Genomic DNA, 20,651 nt, shown 5'->3' on the forward strand with positions numbered 1-20,651 from the left:
TCTGGAGCCTGACTTATCAAATTCATTTAAATCTAGTACGGCATACCACGCACTCCGCATTATGACTCGTAGACAATACTATCCCCACGTCACACCTCTATATCAAGAACTCTAAATTTTTCCAATAAATAAGCTGAGAACTTATACTACAGCCATTATGGCGTACCGCCTGTTTAAAAACCAAAAATTCCTTCATATATTCGGTAGACGTTAGCTGGCTAACCTTAATAACACCCGATTTTCAGAACAAATTAATTTTATACTCCCCAAAATACGGACTATTGAAAGCATATTCCGCAATTAAGCAGTGTAATAACCTACTCTTCACCATCGAAACCTCCCGATCTCTCGACTCATTCAGGCGCTTGTTGCGCTTAAATGAGTTGACCTTAAACCATTCCAAGATGTCAGTTTCCTGCACCTTACGATAGCTCTTACTCGAATGTTCGGATGTGCGTGTGCGTGTGCGTGTGCGTGTGCGTGTGCGTGTGCGCGTGCGCGTGCGTGTGCGCGTGCGCGTGCGTGTGCGCATGCGTGCGCGTGCGTGCGGGTGTGTGTGTGCGTGTGTGTTTGTTGTGTGTGCGTGTGCGTGTGCGTGCGTGCGTGCGTGCGTGCGTGTTGTGTGTGCGTGTGTGCGTGCGTGTGCGTGTGCGTGTGCGGGCGCACGTGCGTGCGGTTGTGTGTGTGTGTGTGTTTGCGTGTGCGTGCGTGTGTGTGTGTGTGCATGCGTGCGTGTTGTGTGCGTGCGTGCGTGTTGTGTGCGTGTGCGTGTGTGTCTGTGTCTGTGTGTGTGTGTATGTGTGTGTGTGTGTGTGTGTGTGTGTGTGTGTGTGTGTGTGTGTGTGTGTGTTTACACATTTGTATCGGCTGATGTGAATACAAACGAGTATATATTTATGAATACGCATATTTCTGTATGTGTGCGTATAACTACATTTGTACATACATCTGTAAGTAGATTAGTGCTCTTATAAATGTATTGATGTTGGGTTCCTTGAAGTGTTTTGCGCCCACTCTAAGCATTCATTTACTCCTGCTTTACTCTCACGTGCCAGTTATTCTTTATTAGCGCTGCTTTCAAATTTTATGGGTGATTAATTTGTTTTTCAATTGTATAAACCTAATTTATTTATTTTTGTTCAGCGAGGGCACCTATTTTTTATTTTATTATTAATTTCCAGGGGTCCCATCTGCAGTGTTCTTCATTATGGGACCACTGTCTGTATACTAACTACACGTTATTTATTCTGTTTGCCCAATAAAGTGAAACTAAAACTGAAAAAAAAACAAGCCTATAGAACCAGATCGAACATTATAATGACTCCGTTAAACTTAACGGTGGATTTATTTTTCCCCTGAATAGGAGTTCTGGGCCCTCTAAGTACGAGCACTGGGATGTCAGCTTACTTAAAAAGAAACTTTGTAGGCGTCGGCGAAATTATATTGTGAGCACGTAGACAAAAACATGGATATGAAATGTTTTTTTTTTCGTCATGCAGAAGTTGCTGCTAAAGTAAAAAATATTTTTCTTTAATTTGAGTTCAGTGACTTTCTGAAATCCTAAAACCCTGCTAACATGTACTAACGCTTCTTTTTTCTAAAGTATGGCTTATTCTGTTCCTTATAGTACCGAGGACAAGTGTTTAAAGTGACAGTCTAGAGAACTACCAAGTTTGTTTTGGGTGAAAATGTGACCCTGCCAGAGCCATCTCAGTGTTTATTCGGAGGCGAAAGGCGCATTAATTTATAAAAAATTGCAACTTAACGCATTTCCTTAGTGGGGATTCGGAGACGCACACATCTGGCCGCTGTTGGCGTCGCAGTTAGTGGGAAGCGGGCGAGGAAGTGGTGCAGTGTAACAGTACAGCGGGTACGGTATACACGTCTACCACATACCAAGCGTTGCCGTCAATTATACCCACGTTAGTGCTGCTCTCCCGGACTTCGGCATCATTTGCTTTCCGAACCACAAAGCGAAATTTTCTCCTAGTGGTATGTTGCAATGTTTTATGCAGTCATAAAACGGCATAAACTACTTTTTATCCCGTAATGGCTGGCTGCAGCAAAGCAAACCTACGGCTTGTGCGTGCAATTAACCTGCATGATGCTGCGCTTGTACGTTCTTCTATGCAGTGTTGCATTTCGAAAGTCGGAAGAAAAGAAGCACTCGCTAAAGAAAGGAGGCACCTATTAGAGACATTAAATGGACGCTGTTTTGATAGACGATCTAGTCGTCGCACACTAAACGTACACGGTACACAACGTACATAACGTGTTATAGCGTCACACGTTCAGGGGTGCTTAATAAAAGGGGCCATGCAGACAAAGCACAACTTTGGTTCATTGAAAAGATTGCCTCGTTAGAATCATACTGACACTTCCTTTAACGTAAACGTCGCTGAAATAAGCTATATAGTTAGGAAAAAAGGGAATGGCCATGGGACCCATTAGCTCATTTCCCGCCGCAGAACGTATTGTGTCATATGCCCAGCTGTGCGATTGGCGGAGGTCGGCTAAAGCAAACGCAAATTTCATAAGCTTGCTGAACGAGGTGTTTGCGCTTAAATTTAGGGCACATTCTTTTTATAGCAGTAAGAATTGTGGGGTGAACAACTGAAGTCATGAACAAATGCGTAAACACCGAAGCAGTTAGTGCGGCACTTTGCCGGCTGGCACTGCGTTACACAGCCGTCGGACGCGTTGGCCTTGTATGAGACAACACTGACCAACTGACATAAGCGGCGCGGTCATTTACATGGCCATGTTCGTTGAGTCACAGCTTACGTTTCAGGAAACGGTTCGTGTGAATCCTAATAAAAATACGGCAAGTATAAAAGTCCGGCCCGAAGCAAAGTGCAAACACTGGAATTTGTCTTAACTTCAGCGGTATTGCAGCGCAGTTATGAAAGTGGGGGATAAACAAGATTGCCAAACGGTCATCTGTGAGACGACAGAAGCCCTGGTCAGCAGGCTATCTTTAGTTTTAAGGCCCTGCTCTGGATACGTCATAGTCGACATCACTAAAACCCACGATTTAGCGGGAGCATTGAAATCTTGGATAAAATGGTTTATTTCTCAGTGCATAAAGCATCGTTTGCTGCTGGACAAGCGCTGACGGAACTATAAAACACTAACTCTTTAGAATAAAACAAACTTGCATTTTGTTTGCATGGCCCCTTTAATAGTGTGAGCGATCATCCTCTTGTACACTGTGTTATCTCTCTTCACCTTTGTTATTCCGATAACTCCTCCTTAACGGCAGAGCTGGCCGTGCAGCGAATATCGCAGACGCACGTTCTACCAAACTCTTTTTACAGAACTGGCGCCGGTATGCCATTTTTTGACGGAGGCACAGGTTGTTGGTGGCCCTGAATTAAACCGACTTAAGCTTTAGTTACCTAGCATCAACAACCGGATTTATTGCAGACTGATTACCCAGAATATGTTATACAACAAACGGCAATATTCAAGGGACCCTAAAGGGTAAATATGTGATGTGGCCGACCAATCAGGCGTTGAACCCAAACGTAAACCACCATATTTACATGTCGTGTCGTTGCCAAACCAAGCAGCTCCTCTCGCATCGTATAGCATCTGCAACGCTTTTTGTTTGTCATTGCTGAAACATAACACCGCAAAAATTTTTTACAAACTCTTGGAGGCATGAATTGTATCATCCGTCGAGCGGTTTTTTTTAAACTCCTTGTCGCCTGTGGTGTCTATACCCGTATTCCCATTTTTGGGGTTTTCCACTTTTTTTTTTTTAGAAATTGCTGTTTTCGATACGGGTTTATTTGTTTTCCCCGTGAGTAAATTTGCTTATTCCGGAACAACTTGTATTTTGACTCATGTGTACCTGTAAGCAACTTTAATGGTTGTTTCTCGGCCTACATGTACAAAATTGCTGGGTTTAAGGGACACTGAATGATTCGTAAAGATTGTCTAATTGCACAGAATGTGCAGACCATATTCTCAGCTTTTTTCCGCCCGATTTACAGGCTTTTTAAGACAAAAATTACGTGTGCATCATTTCTGTCCCATCATGTCCCCCTCTTCCCCCCCCCTCCCCCTTTATGTTCCAGCGACGCATGGAAGTCCGCAGGGCTACATTTATTCCACTGTTAGCATGTTTACCCTGTAAGGCCAACGCGTGAGCACACAGAAGTCGTCGTTAACCACTATAAAGGCTCGACATTCTGAAGACTATTATAGCATAAAACCACGGTGCAAACTAGTGTGACGTCATTATGCTGTCGGGGGGGTGGGCACAAACAGCGCGTGATTCTGTTGTTCTGCCATCCATTACAGATAAACAAATGATCTAGACCTGTTTACAGAACAAATTTTTCTTCACTCACGCTTGAACCTGCTTGCATTCAAACCGCTACCGTAGGTAGCGCCGGAGAGCAGAATCATTTATTGTGAAAGGCATTGTTTTTTCCAAATATGGCTATCGATGTCGTTATTCCTGTATTTGTCGCCGTAAAAGAGGGTAGCACGGACTCGCCGAAGCGGAGTAGAGGAAAGCTCCAATCGCGCTTCGTCGCTGCGTGAGCTCTTCACTGATTTTCCAGAACAGTGGGAAGCGCAATTTCACGCCAAGCACAATCGCGCTCTGACAGGAATCCCAAGTCATGGGTGCCTCGGGTCTCCTATATATCCGCGAAAGAATCTGTGCTATTGTTCACACGGACGGCTGCTCCCCCCCGTTACAATGTACCACCTTGTTACCGACGCCACACCGGTTCTGGGTAAAAAGCACCCAATGATTGACCTCAACGTAGGCACTAGAGTTCGTAGCAGCTACGCAGACCTTGGTCTATTTCGCAACTTCCTTTCGAAAACTACCCTGTGCAGCCCGTGGAGGTGGTGCTACATTTCCGACCCGGTCTACAAATTTCATATTCGTTGTACTGTTGAGCCCAAGGACGCAGGTTCGATTCCCGACTGTGGCGGCCGCTTTTATGATGAAGGCGAAAAGCGAAAACGCCCGTGTGTTCGAGATTTCGGCACACATTAAAGATTCCCAGGTTTTCAAAATAAATCAGGAGCCCTCCACTACGGCCCGCCTCATCGCCTGTGAGGCGTCGGCGCGTTAATCAATCAATCAATCAATCAATCAATCAATCAATCAATCAATCAATCAATCAATCAATCAATCAATCAATCAATCAATCAATCAATCAATCAATCAATCAATCAATCAATCAATCAATTAATCAATCAATCAACCAATCAATCAATCAATCAATCAATCAATCAATCAATCAACAAATTTTATGTTAACTATGGCGAAAAGACTATTTAATAGACCGTCACGTTGGCGTGGTTTGTATTACCACTGAGGAGCACTGGGAGGCCGCGCTCCACAGCTCCGATCCGGACCTTCAGGTCCGGCTAATCGACAGGGCTGAGGAGGTCGCTGGTGCGAGAATGCCACCGGCTACAAGCGCGACCTGAATGGCATTAACCGAAATAAAGTTTTTGAGTCTGTATGTCTATGTTCTGATGACTGCTGTTTCCCAGAACTGACTGACCGGGCAACGCCAGCCGTAGCCAGAATGCGTGACACTCGCGTTGGAATAGCTGGACGTGAATTGTCGGTCCTGTTCACCGTCTTCGACACCCATGTGGCATTGTAATTTGGCTTGATTTTCGAACTGACCATTCAGCCCTAATTGATTGTGCCGCAAGGTTTTTTTTTTTTTAATTCCCGCTCGGCTAGTTGGTACATAGTATTAGCAATAAAATTTAGTGCAGGACAGACAAAACAGGAGAGGCAGACGGGAGTGGCGTTACTTGAACTTGTTTTTGTTCAGTGCTGCCAGCCGCTCTTGTTGCTGTTCCCAAGCACCATCACCGGCGCTGCTGCACAATGCATCTTATATCATCCCCCGAAACACTGACCTTAGTCTTTTTATCGTTGCGCCCACCTATCCTCTATGGCTGCTATTTTGTTTCTCATGTTACATACGTGCGGCCCCTGCGCAACGTGGCCCTTTCTTACGCAGATGTGACGGTCGCCAAGCATCAAATAAGTCTATCGTTTCTGACCTTTAGTAGGCCTTCCAGAGGAGTATCTTTGGGTGAAATTTGCTCCTTGAGCGCGTGTCCCTTTATCTGACGCCACTGATGACTCCAGAAATGGCCAGCGAGACCATACTCAGCCCCCAGTGATTTCAAGGCGATGAAAGCGTCTGATCCTTCATAATCTCAAACTAATGAGCTCAATTGTTTAATTGCTTCTTATCAGGGCAACAATCATTCTTTGGGCCAGATATCAACTGCCACGCATCGTACAGGCACTTCCACACGATCCCCATGTGCAGATGCCTGTAACATGTGCCTCGCGCCTAACGTCATCATATTCAAAATGAAGTATACAAAGGATCAGGAAGAATATTATTTAGTCATATGCGAGTACTATGGCGTCAGCCATTGCCTTCGTCAAAAAGAGCGCCTGATGGCGCTTCTGCGTTGATCACAGACATTTGAACAAAATCACCGAGGAAGTTTATCCACTTCCGCGTATTGATGACGGAATCGATTTTCCGCATGGTGTGTTACGTTTCTCATCTATTCCCCTCCATTCCGGATACTGGAAAAAGACTGTTTGTCATACACCGGGAAAACCCCCACTCTGCATCACGTGGCGGGCTGTACGAATTTTAGATCATGCGATTTGCCCTCCGAAATGTGCCAACAAGGATGAAGGACACTGCTCAGTATGGCCTCAAGTGGGAAACTTACCTCTGCTACTAGGACGGCGTAATCATCTTTTATCCCGTGTTTCAGACGAAACTTTATCCTCTCTCGGACATCCCTGCAGTTTTCGTCGCGCTGGGCCAAGCTGAATTGTTGAAAGTGTCCGTTCGGCTGCCGCTAAATCAACATTTCTGAGTCCTTCGCGGACACGACCGGCGTTTCATGACGCAGTAAAAATACCCGTCTTCAAAGACATTTCTGTTCTTCAATAGGCGAAAGAGTCCCGCTCCAATGCATGTTACGGCTGTGTTCCTACTTTCGCCGTTTCGTCGCCCCGTTCGCTTACATCACAGGCAGATTCTCAGATGTTCTTAATGACGATACGTCATTCCTATGGATCCCTGTGCAAGCTTCTCCTTTTTTCCAATTGCATAGACCGCCTCACAACTTTACACATTCCTTTTCACGGGTGGTCACCCCATTGCTTTTCGCAATAAACACGTTTACTCTCTCTCTCTCATGGCATTGGTGCTAAATTGATCCAGAAGCAAGTAGACCACAACGGAGTGACAGCGCATGTGTGTTGTTTTTTGCGTCCCTCCGAGCGTAGCTATATCGTGAGTGACTGCGAATGCCTCGCTGTACATTACGCCAGAAAATTTTACCCTTATGTGGATAAGAGGCCTATTTTCCGCAGTAACTGACCATCTCCCCCTATGCTGGCTTTGAAGATTGCAGACGCCGACATGGTACCTGGACCGGTGGATGCTGTCTGTCTCGCCATCGGGTCGATCAGTCTTGCACTGCTGACAGGGACAGCCATTCCTGCGTCCTTGCGCTCTATTGTGCTTGCTCAACATTGGCGAACAGCAGCGCCACGATTCATAATCGCAGTCAATTATTTACTATCTCCCACTGCGTCTGCTGGACCATTTGGAATCCCTTGTTGTTTCGGGATAGCTTTTTGTGCCCTCCAAACTTCCGCGTGGATGGGCTTAATGTACTTCTCGCCGGTTCCGACCATCTACGCTCCGATATCTTCGGACAGTTTACCGAACAGCTAGCAGGCCGTCTATAGCGTGCCTCGACCGACTTGTCCTGCCGTGCATCAGGGCTGTGACTTCCTAAACGTCCGAAAACGTCTCCCTTACATTTAGACAGGCCCCTGAGCTCATAACGGTTCCTTCAGGAGGATTTTTTTTTTGTTTGGATTTGAATCTCCTTGTGTCCCTTGTCTTATTCTCGTTATCGGTGTATTAGTATTCGGATGCCAGATGTCGTCCTACAACAGGGCGCTCCTAGTCGGTTACTATCGTTGCGCGGCTGGTGCTTCCTGTATCAGACTGTCGCCGACGTTTTTCGGTCTTGCCATACGAAACACAATGAACGCCTCTTACAATCCCCGAATCAAATGCTTCACTGAATGGCTGAACAAAGCGAACACACATACGGTCGCCGTGTACGTTTTCCCGGACCACCAAAATTGGGACGTTAATTTGACTGATGTAATCTTTGCGTATAATTCATTACGCCATGACACCACCGCTTATTGCTCATCTTTCTACCTTTTGACCATGAACCAAATTTGTCTTAATACACACTACTTCGTGGTTCGGCAGCCACGGGCATGGAATACGCCTGAGGTGCTATCACCCACGCTGATATGTCTTACCAGGTTGCCCATGCCAAGCTCTTGGCGTCTGAAACAACTAAGGAGTGCCGCTACAACCAGAAATATACCACGCTCTGCACTACTCTCCTTGCTCCCTAAGTAGTCCATGTGTGGACCCATTCTCATTGCGTTGCATTCTCCAAAACCTTGTTTCTGTTTCACTAGCTGTCGCTTCTAAAAAACTAATTATGGCAAGAAAATGAAACTTGGCGTAATTATGCAGTCCGTCTTAGTGTCCAATATGGCAGTGCGATTTTTTAAAGACGTCTACATTAGACTGCGAGCTACAGTTCGTTTGCGAGAGAAAGTTGGCTTTGCCGCGAAGCGTTTTCTGTCTGTAGACGCCGGACCCGATTTAGCCATTACGGAATAACGGTACACAGCCTAGCTCAAGAGGTATAACTCGTAAACTATTCACGGCTATTTCCGCAAACACATCACAAAAAGCAACCTAAAAATATTGCATACTCAGCTACAAAACGGAGAGTCATAGAGCATTACCAGACAATAACATATATTGGTTGAAAGCAGGTGCTTGTCGAGAGTATGCCTTATCGGGATGGGTAATGAATTGTGACAGAGGCTAAAAACACCGAACAAAATATAAAAGACATTCCGGTTCCTACACTGGGACCTTGTTCAACATCTATGGACGCTGATTTATTTGCCTATCACCCTATTACTGCTCTACGATTTAACTGGTTACCGCCGGCTTGTATCCCAAGCTTCGAAAGCGAAGATACGAGCCGGGTAACCTCCTTGAAATTCATATCGCGAAAGTCTCCGTGCTTTTCTGAATAGTGCTGATTGCAACAAGGAATACCCCGTTCGTATGAAATCCGGTATGAGCATTGGGTCCACAGGGCTGCCTGTATGCGAGCGGAAAGACTTTTGAATAGAAATCGTTTAAAATTATTCCAGTGAAAATTAACATTGAAGTTAATTGACAGACTTTTTATTGTGTTAAAAGAGATACTCCACGCATAAGATGCCGGTTCAATTATTCTACATCGCATACTAAAAAAACTCGGGCTGAAACTCCCTATTGGGAATCGTCATATAGTGCGCAACATTTCCTGTAGATAACATTAGTGGTTTACAGTATTGTGAACCCTGTAAGTAGGACCGTTGAAAGCAACCGATTAAAGACCACGTGAAGCTCTAAAACAGGTCTAGGCTTCAACTGAACACGGAAAAAGGAAGTACGCAATAAATATTTTAGGCACGGTATCTGGTGTCCTCCTGACGTACCGACTAGCGTGCATTCTGAAACAGATGGTGTAACTGTGATACGAAACTCACTCCATTGTTCCGTGTTTCCAAGGCTTTCAGCGCCTATACCCGTGCCTAACGGGTAAAACACTTGACTATTGAGTGTGGGGCCCTCGGCTCGATACTTGCCGGGGCCAAGTCTTTTCAGGCGTTAGTCGTTTGTTCGGTACGCGAAAAAAAAAAAAAACGCAGACTTCTGCATTCCCCTTCCTCCATCGAAAGAAAAAAAACTGGGGTTGCTAGCCGATGTGCGCTGTGTAATAAACGCTGCCTTTTATTTCTTGATGGGATTAAATCGCGTCATTGTACAGTCATGAATTTATATTGGCTGCGCGCTACTTAATAAAGCTCGTCTTCGGGCACTTTTTGAAGCTCGAAACACGCATGCGCGAAACATCGCACTTCTACACTGTTATAGCGTACGCGCTGACGTTTGATGAACAACAATTTCTTTTTATTTGCCAGTCTTCCTACGCCGAACTTTAAACGCAGCTCTCACCCAAAGATAAAGCGTATAAGCGATATAAGCGTTGGCAAAAATACTCACGATTTCACTTTCACCAAAGAAGTTTCGTATCTGCAGTAGAATGTGCCACCATTGGTTGTAAAATTCGTAGCAAAATTTTTCCATTAATGGCTTTACATTAGGACCGGAGACCACCTGCGGTATCAGTAAGCAGCACACCATAACAAAGAAGACAGGCGCCGTGGTCCTGAAATGACAAGTGCAAACACTTCTTGGTTAGAGAGGGTACAAGTACTGTGGACGTAGACTTGGGTGATCTTAACAATCCTCGAGTAAAAACTGATTTAAAGCATTGCGTTCATTTTTAAAAATGCAGTCAAGCTGCAGTCCTCTACGAAAGTATAAAAACTCCCAATAATCAGCTAAACAAATAATTTTATTTGAACGACATTCTTAATTTCTCTAGATCATACAAAACACCTAACACATCGCCGTAATCAAAGCTTTGAAGGGGCCACGAAGACAAAACACAAGTTCCTTTCATTACCCGCCGCGGTGGCTCAGTGGCTAGGGCGTTGCGCTGCTGAGCACGAGGTCGCGGGTTCGATTCCTGGCCGCGGCGGCCGCTTTTCTGATGGAGGCGAAAAGCAAAAACGCCCGTGTGTACGAGATTTCGGCGCACGTTAAAGATCCCCAGGTGGTCGAAATTAATCCGGAGCCCTCCACTACGGCGCGCCTCATCGCCTGCGTTGCGTCGGCGCGTTAAACCCTACAATCAGATCAAGTTCCTTTCATTCGACAGATTCGGTGTTTTATAGTGCGGCCAATGCTTACCCGGCAGCAAGCGATGCTTTATTCACTGAAAATGAAACCTTTTAAGCCAAAATTGTAATTAACCCGCTAAATTGTCTGTTTCGTGACGTCAGCAAGGATGTGTTCATGCAATGTACCTGACACGGAAGTTAGTATGTTGACTAAGGATGTTGTGAACGGCAAGAGGGGTCTTTTGTTGTGTTTTGTTTACTGTCCGCCTTTATTAAAATGGCGCCACAACACCGCTCAGAGGCCGCTGTCCGCGTTTGCTCTGTTTTCGACCGGATTTGTACGTGGCTTACTTTTCTTACGGTTACTTATTTTCGTACGTGGCTTACTTTGTACGTGGCTTACTTTTGTTACGATTGATAGTAATCGTTTGTGAAACATTGGATAGGAGTCGACAGGCAGGGTCACGTATGTGGCGATGTCACTTTTAAGCCGGTTGACCAGCCTCGGGCAAGACATGCCCAACGCGCCCGATGGCTGGGCAGCTTCGGCCGGCTTGGTGCGCACCGTACGCACTGGTGTTTCTTTTGACATGTTCGTTCGTTACTTCCATAGTTTTTCCCACCATGCTTTCTGCTATAAAAAGGATCAGCCCTAAATATAAGTGCACCTATCTTGTTCTGTAAGCTTATGATCCCTGTTTAATTTGCGTTGGATTTTGTCGGCCTCAGCCAGTCGAGCTGCCATAATAAGTCATAAGTTCATTGTGGAGAAGTAGATAGGGTGTCGCATGTCTATTTCTTGTTTTCCTCATTATATAGCTGACTTTAGGGCAGTTTAAGTTATATATTGCCGGTGGTATTGTAACGAGGAAATCTTTCGAATAAACTAAACTGGAGTTCTGTCTTCATGGTGCCTTTAAAGGAGAAACAACGGTGAAACATATCTTTGAGGAAGGTGATTAACTTCTAAAATCTTAAATATAATAGCGAAGAAAATTATAACATGGGTTACCTGATGTGACGCCGTATGATTGCAATTATTCCAGTGAGGAGCAGCTTTTTTCGTTTAGGTTCAATGGCGTGTACAAGGAGAAAGCCACTGAAAAGGAAAAGGGATGTCATTACAAATCGTAATTTACAGTGAGGCTGTAAATAATTCTGAGTGCCAAATACACGGGGATGAAACAATATTAGGGGTCTCAAACTGAAAAGGCTTTGTTTGGATGTTTCAATAAAATGGGACGTACTTCGTCAAGCAGTAAATATTCTCAGCTACCGTTAAAAGCAAGCTGACGTAGAGGAAGGTTATATTAGCCATGTTGTTAGTGTAGTCTTGCCGCGTTCGTGCCATCTTTATGTTTCCTGTTTGTGTTCTTGCTGATTCATGTTAATTCTAAAGCAACAACTGGCCCATGAGTAGCAATTTTAGTATGGAACAGGAGGACCTGGGGCCAGGAACGGGGGCGAGTATCAACACAGACAAAACAATATAACTGCTGCCAAGGGAGCTCTCCATAGACACCGTGAATATGTCTTTATCACTGCTAGTCCGGCCTTGAAAATCGTAGCAAAGGATACAGACACAGCATCCACAGTACCCGGGAGGTGCCGCTTTTAAGAGAATAAATGGCCATTTAATGAAGTGTGTCCGGATCCAGTCAGTGAGGGTCTATGTGGGAATGGTTTTCATGATAGAAAGAGGATGCGGCAAAATTTCGGTAAGAGGCGAAAGTAAGATAAGTCTAGGCCAGGAGAGGAATTGGGGCAGATGTACACATATTAGAATACGGGAAATGTGGAGGGAGGTTGGTTGTGAACCATTTGTGTAAATTGAAAAGGCCGATGTCCAACGGCGTATGACGTCTGCCGCAGGGAAACAGCTCCTAAACCTCCCGTTGGCGGTGAAGGGCGTATACTACAACCCACACCCGCACAGGTGTTTTGGCCAACGTTTTAAGGGCTTTTCCTGACATTAGGCCTATCATCATGTTTTGGGGCCAAACGACGTTACAGGCACCAGAAGCTTTATGTGTATGGAGTTTGGCGTTGCTTAGTGGGTCGTTGGTGCAATGTTAGGGCTACCTAACGTTGAAAGGACCCTTCCACAACGCCGATAAACGCTTTCGCTCTTTCCTTGGTGCCTGCGAAAGCTATAGGCTTTACCAGCACAGAGCGGCACTGCGTGATTTGCTTGTCGCAGAACATACGTCTTCCGGCGTCGGCTTTGCTTTTGCTGCGATTTTCTTACATTTAAAATGGCAGTCGAATGTGTTCATTGCTGCAACTGAAGAAAATCCGGCCAACAGTAGCGACATCCCTTGAAGGACGTCGCTCAAGTGCGTAAACAATGCCCAGACCGAGAAGGAGAGAAACGTTTTTGAGCAATTAACTCTATAGGTTAGAAGTAACTGACTAGTCTGTGAATATACTCGCAGCGCAAGACTCGAAGGAGTTTTCAGCAGCGTTCAAGTGGCAATTGGGTAATATTATCGTATACAGAACTCACAAGAAAGGCTAAGGCGGCCCCGGAGATGTGTTCTCTCTCTCTCTCTGTCTCTCTCTCTCTCTCTCTCTCTCTTGTTTTGTTTAAAGTAACACGCGCCTTCACTTGCGCTAAAATGGCAGCTAGAAAACTCGGCCTGCAGGGAAACAATAGTATTTGTTATATATAAATTTGCTTAACAAGTAGTTACTTTAATCGTCTATTACCGGACGGGAACCGGTTCTGCCCCACAAACACATAACTCTTTCTTAGTTTATTTCAAAGGACTATAAAAAGTGGGTTTTTTGAGCAGAATTCAGCATCACAGTCCAATTTCCTCACACTTTTTAAATAGATGGATGAGTTCGCGCTGGCGCAGGGGAAATAAAACCGCGTATCTCTCAGTTTCTTATTAGTATGTTAACCGAATTCAGTCGTGATGATCTTACCTGATAAAGAAGAAAACGTCCACACTCAAATATCCCGTCATGACGAGTGAGAAACTGATGCTGTCGGCGTAATGCAGGGCGTTCACCATGCGGGCTGTAGATGAGGCAACATTTGAACAAGGGCTTCTTTTAACAAGGCGTTTAATGTCGTTACTTTCGAATTTTCCGTCGTGGAGGGCTTATTTATGACAGTGAGAAAATAGAAAAGCACCTTCGAGCACGAGATTAAATAACAGGCTAAATAAACACCAAGGGGCCTAAATTAATCCGCACTCTGTAATGCAGTCTCCGCACCACAAAATTTAGCTTTCGCGCATCGTAGCACAAATGAAATTGTTCAATTATTTTGCAGAACAGCAGTGCCAGATGTTGATAAATTTACAAGCCTTTCAGTGGGGCTGCTTCATAAAAAAATCTGGAGGACAAATCTATGCTCATGGAATAACACATACATTTCTAATAACGGCGCTTAATGCGCCGTTGAATGTGGTTATTATGGGATTCATAGAAAACTCAATGAGATATAGAGCTTTGTGGCAGTTTAATTTTGCTGCCGTCAGAAAATGTAATGTCCGACAAGTATCCAAAATTCCTTATGAAACATTCTTTGTTAGCAGGCGGCAAGCATGGGTCTTAACTGCCCATTTTGTTTTGAGCGTTGCATTTTCCCAATTCGAAGTGACAAGCTGTGGCATTTCGATACCTAAAATTTAGAGTAGCGAGCTCCTCATTTGGTTGCAACAAACCCCTCCAATTAATCCGTATTTCTTTTTCTCTCTGTTTATATTTAGATGCACTAAATAATGCCCTCGTTGTACAAAGAACTAAAACAAAGCTAACAGTCACGAGAACCAAGATGAGCACACCCCAAATATTGGGCACTTGCTTTAGAGAAATAAAGATTAGAAAGTACATATAAAATAAAATTTTAGAGAAAAATATCCTTTCCCGGTGCTAAAACCAAGGATGCCACTTTAGAATAAAGCTCTCTTTACTCTGAAATTCCAATTAGTACTGAACCTGTGTTGTCCTTAACTTTCTGGGATATTCTTGGGTATTTGATTGCATTGGTGGTAGGCAATGCACGGGATGAATTGGGCATTTTTCTTCACACTCGGTCACAACTGAACAGGGTGTCGAACCGGAACTTTTTCGGGTTCGGTTCGGGTTCGGGTTCAAGCCTTTCGGGTTCAGTCCCGGGTTCGGTTCCGGAGCACCATAATTTTCCGGTTCGAACCGTTTCGAGCCGGTTCGAACGGGTTCAAACGGGTTCGGAGAAAAAAAGCAGGAGTGCTTTGTGTTTATTTTTTAGTGCTGTTTCTTTTCATTGCAACTGAAACGTCCACGGCACGTCAGAGGCTGTCGACTGGTTGTAAATGCTCTCACCGTGCTACTACAACAACATCTGTTCTGAAACCAAGCCCTGACCACCATCCACAATCTGTATACTCAGAGTTGAGTTGTAACCTGGCTCAAGAATGTTTTTTTTCGCCATTTTGCCTCGTTGTTCTTTTCTCATTTTAGTTTCGCCAAATTGGCGTCCCTTACTTTTGGCTCCCTCTCTCTCACGCACACACACATTCACTTCGTATATATATATACCTCATAAACGAATAATATTTAAAGCATCCGTACTTTATTTTTGTCAATGGCAAGGGCGCGTGAAGCCAGTATTTAAAAATTGTTATGTATTCGATGTTCGCGAACCGCACACCTAAGCTTTATCTTTTTCCTGGTTTTAGTACACGCACGCCGGATGGACACAATGTTTACTCAGGTAACATGAGTTGAGAAATAGTTCTTAGCGTTTCACGCAGGCGAAAGGCCCCGGCAAATTCATGTCACTGTAAATAAATAAACCCGTTCTCTCCCATCAGTGAGAATTGGATGTACTAAATCTGTCAAGCAACATAGCTAGATCATGTTACACCGGTACGTGCTTAGTTGTCTGTGTTTCAAACGCTTCACTGCCTACGTAGTCTGCTAACAGGCCATAAGATTATTAATACTTGACAGACCTCACTCGTGTCTGATTCTAAGGTTCTCTGGGCTAGTAGACAAGAGGAGCAACTTGTACGCATATTGGTGACTCACCAACTCCGACGACCGTCACTTTGTCTTCATTCTTTTTTCGTACAGCACACGACTGGAACGGCCTTTCTGACAAAATCACGGCCATATCCTGCCCTTCCACATTTTTGAACACCGTAACAAATTACCTTGCACTGTAACAAAATATGGCTCCCAATTTTATATTATATGTACTATATCCCCATCCGTTATGTAATACCCCTTCAGAGGGGCTTTAAGGTAATAAAATGAAAAGAAATGAAAAAGGTCTTCAGTTCTTTAATGGCATAGGTAATTGATGCCTTGAAGGGCGCGCATTCTCGAGAAGCCCCTAGATTAGATGAGCTTCAAAGCAAGAATTTGAATCAAGTGTTGCGGAGTTCACATGCACACCAGAATGCCCTGATGGTAACTTATCTGTGCATTACATCTATTCTAACTTGTCAGGTCGAAATCGCTGGAGGAAAATTGCGAATTTGAAATTACTTGGAAAGGACTGTGAAACTAGAAGCACTACCGTACTCGCGTACTGCTAATACCGAATTATCATCAGGGTTTACTTTCGATGTAGAATAATTATCCCGTGAACATTTTTTTCTCGCACTGTTCATCCAGTGCTCATGTAGACATTTACGCTCAAATTATACGCGTATTTTCGTTAATTAACCAAATGAAGGGTTAAACATATCCTGATTTGTATCGGCTGATTATAGAACAAATGCAGTGCCGTGTGTACTTACAGGTGTTGACAAAATCGAAGATGTTGTACGAGTGCCCAATGACGATCATGAACATGCTGAAAAATCGCAAGCCGTGAAGAAATCTGTACATGTAAGCATCCGTAGCTTGGTCTTTGACGATATTGAAGAGAACCTGAACGTTTTCTCTCACAGAGAACGCAGTCAGTACCTTGGCGGCAAAACCTGGACGTACAGTACAACACAGGCGCTCAATGAGTGTGCACAATTTAGCATCGAAAATTCAAATAAAGCTGCCGTTTCGCTTTACATTAGGTATCTAACATGTCAAGTTAAGTGTAATAAATACGCTGCATTCATAACCCTGATGGACCTGAACAAGGGAGAATCTGAATTACCTACTTTTGTCTGTGACTACATCCGTTCAAAACTGTCTTTGTCAGTCGCGTGGAACGACTGACTTCGGGCTTCGTATTCTTAGAGGCTAGGGTAATGTGCCGAACCAAAAAAAAAAAAAAAAACAGAAAAAAAACAGCTGTAAGTGTGGCTCTCGGTGTCACCAGGAGCACGGTTTCTCGCAATACTAAGACTGTGGTAGATCATAATAGTTGGCAAGTTCTTATTTTACGGTTTCTGCGCATAAACCTAAGGCTTGCTCGCTATGCTGGTCGGTCAAATAGGGCACAGTATAGCCGTAGCGATGTTTTAAATTTTTGTCGTTGGCACTTTTTTGTGCATGATGGGTGCTTCGAATTGGTTCGGCTCCACTTAAAACGGCTAGAACTATATTGCATACGCTCAGGTGCTCAGATCTTCTAATGTCATCACTTCTTATGATGCCAGTGTTTCACACTCACCACGGTTGGCTTTCACACGCTTCATGTAAAGGTCAATGGCGCTGCTCACGGAAATAGCAACGGCGAGTACTCCGAGAAGGGCCCTGCGAAAGAAAAAATGTCAAATTACGCCCCCTTTCACGTAATGGATTCTATTAACGTGGGTCTCTGTAGCCACCCATCATAAATATTCAGGCTTTTCAATTTATTTCGGCGCTATGAGAGGATGTAGAGCTACTATTTTCAACTAAGATATTGTAGAGCCATGAATTTATATGTCACTAGCAATGTCAAGTAAGAAAACGAAATAAACGACTTCGAAACGGAGGAAAGGAACCAAACGTAGGAAACCAGGATAAACATACTTGTCAACCACAGATGTCGTGAGGCAATGTTATGAAATTTTCTCCGCTAAGGAGAAACTCCTTGCTTGCCGAGAGTGTTACCCAAGTAGGTTCTAAATTTATTACAACAATACATGCAGTTATTTGCCTTCGCAAAATATTTCAGCGCATATGTGTTTTTCCTTGATTCCGTTGCCCTGCAAAAAAGTATATATCGGCCAAATTGGCAGATGTATTAATGATAGACTTCGTGAGCACAAAAATAATGTTAGTAACGCGATAAGCGGGAATCTTGGCATTCATTGCCGTGACTGTAAGTGTTCTCCATTTTTTTTATAAAAACTAAGGTGCTCGCTAGGAGCCGTGGCTCGCTCAGGCGGGAAATAATAGAGGCGCGTGAAATTGTGCGCTCGGGGGATGTTTGCATTAGTGTTGCTTCAATATCGTTGTTGGGCAAAGAAATCGCGTTTCTTGATGGCGTCTAATCTGGTTGAGACTGCATGTGTCATGGTGAAAGTGTCGTGTTAACTTTTTTATTATTTTGTATTATTTTTTGTGTCTGGCCTTAGTTTCGTATTTTAAACTTTTCTTGGTTCCACGTGTATACTTGATAGTAGTATATATGCGCGTGCAAATCAACTCAGTTTGTTAGTCTGCGCTGTGTGTTGTGTCTTCTTCTGTCGTCCCGTCTTTGTAGCGCAATTTTATTTCCATTATCTGCGACCAACCAGCGCGTCAGAATGATTTGATGTTTTTCCAGTTGTGCACTTATGGAACTGTGGCCGGCCTTATTCAGTCAACATTTATCGAGAGTTGGATGTCGCTTAGCCCGCGGGAAAGTGGGGAGAGAGGAAGGCTACGTTAGTCCAACTATGGCGGCCTCGCAGGCTAAGCCCCACAATGACAGCAAAGTCTCTTGTTTGCCGTCGGGGTAGCCCGTTAACCATGCGACACACATGGTGGGTCAGCTGTATTTTCCTGACGCCATCGCGATACTACACAAGGAGGCTAATCGCGGGGAGGCGACAATCGTGTCAGTAAAGTGTGCAGGTAACTGCGGTCGTCCGCGAAACTGGAAGTACGGAAGTCGATGCACTGGTGCCATAAGGCTTCCGGGGTAAGTTCAGCCCGTTCTGGTCTTGGTGATTAAAACTTGCCTTGATAATCAAGCCTACAATCATCATGAAAGGACCGAAGGACGGATATAAAACAGGCTCAGAGTGCCTTGTGTATCTCTTTTGTTTTAGCGCATTCCCCTTATGTCACTTCATTTGCGCTGTTTCACGCGTAATAAATTTTCACCAACTCGCCCAGGTTCTTGTTTTGTAAAACCTGGTACTGACACACAGGAGTAAGACACGTTATCACAGTAACAGAACAGTTCGTGGTAAAACTACTTCAAAAAATAGTTGCTGAGCCTAGTTGGACAGCAGTTTCCATACGAACTACGCTTACGATCTACAATGCTTTAGTACCATGGTTTAGCTCGCTTATACTTTACTTTGAGTTGTTTTCTTCGGCTACTGCATACAAGTCATAATTAGAGATCTTGATCACTGAAGATGGTGTGACCACGCAAACATGTCTGCTCAAGAAGCGTTACCTGGAACGTAACACTTTGTGCACCCTATTACGGTATATTTTTCTTGCTTGGCTCATGTTTGCCAAAAATAAAACAAAGCACCCACTCTGTCTTTATCGCTTATCTTTAAATTTTGTGGCACTTGGAGTAGGCCTATTAGGGTCCGTAGAGCACCTTGTTTTTCGTATTTCTGAATGAGTGGAATAAGTAGTTGTTTTTTGAAGTTTTACGCTGATTTATTTTTATTCCTTGGTATACAGGGGGAGATGACGAAGAAATCATAGGATAAGTGAAAATATAGAAGCCTGACAGAAGCTTTTCCCTCTAAGTCAGTAACTCCCTGCTTTCTATATACATTAGAATCATAATGTACGCAAATACTATATGATCATTTTTATGTACACTATTATGTATATTTATTAATGCGTATATTAATGAATACCAGGTATGAAGAATTTCCAGCTTAGATGCATAGTAAACAAAAAACTATTTTATCGTGTGACAGAGAATAAATAACTAAGGTTACCTATGTTGGCTTAAAACAACGCAAGTAGACGCATTTTCGCACGCTCATCTTCAAGATGTAGTTCGAAAGGATAAGTTCGAAATTTAGATAAGTAAAATGTTTAACTCCTTTTTCAATCTTGAAATGCTAAGTTTCACTAGATTACGAACTTAATTCAGTTAAGCATTTACTGAGGGTGTAATGATTCTAAATACAATAAACTCCCATTAAGGCCTCGAAGGGGACGCGAAAATTGGTTCGGATTATCAGAGACTTGGTTTATCAAAGGTGCCCCAAAAAAAGAAAAAAAAACAAAGGATTGGCAATATTTCCACTTGCGTCCAAACATATTACGAAAAATGCGAATGAAGTAGCCGTGAACTGGTAAAAATTACGCAGAAGCATTTATTTGGTTCAATTTTAAAGAAAACTTTGACTTTAAGCCCTGATGCTTGGTTCCAATAAGTCAGTGATGGTTGTTTGCAAATCAGCGCGTGGTCACGAATGACGCCATCTCATATTTGAGCTTAGAAAGCCTGCGGTGCCTTCCTGCTGCGTAAAAGAAGCACTCTGAAATTTTAAACGAGCTTATCTTGCGCCACCTGTAATTATTGAAGGCTCCGTGCTAGTGTTCCTGCCGTCGACAGTAGCGTCCTCCAAGGGCACCTCACCGACATCTTCAAGACAGCATTATTAAAGAATAGACCCCACCCAGGAATTCATATCCGCTGTCCCGATTCACCAGCGGTGGCGGTCACCGCGAAAGTTCGTGTTAACAGACGAACGTTTGAAGCTGTGCGTTTTAA

At 43.9% G+C, this 20,651-nt stretch overlaps 1 protein-coding gene across 1 annotated transcript in view; it reads right to left on the reverse strand.

Moving 5' to 3' along the window:
- LOC144148817 (nose resistant to fluoxetine protein 6-like) overlaps window positions 1-20,651 on the reverse strand; it is a 65,344-nt gene that overhangs the window by 17,456 nt on the left and 27,237 nt on the right. Inside the window, exons 5-9 of the mRNA XM_077680339.1 lie at window positions 17,436-17,518; window positions 16,621-16,803; window positions 13,811-13,904; window positions 11,892-11,978; window positions 10,197-10,362 (exon numbers count right to left, since the gene is read on the reverse strand). Coding sequence (XP_077536465.1) covers window positions 10,197-10,362; window positions 11,892-11,978; window positions 13,811-13,904; window positions 16,621-16,803; window positions 17,436-17,518 — 613 coding nt within the window. The remainder of the gene's footprint in view (window positions 1-10,196; window positions 10,363-11,891; window positions 11,979-13,810; window positions 13,905-16,620; window positions 16,804-17,435; window positions 17,519-20,651) is intronic.

This window comes from Haemaphysalis longicornis, unplaced genomic scaffold (assembly GCF_048455015.1).
Source record: "Haemaphysalis longicornis isolate Haplotype H1 unplaced genomic scaffold, Haemaphysalis longicornis Haplotype H1 scaffold_1, whole genome shotgun sequence".
NCBI classification, from domain to species: Eukaryota; Metazoa; Arthropoda; class Arachnida; order Ixodida; family Ixodidae; genus Haemaphysalis; species Haemaphysalis longicornis.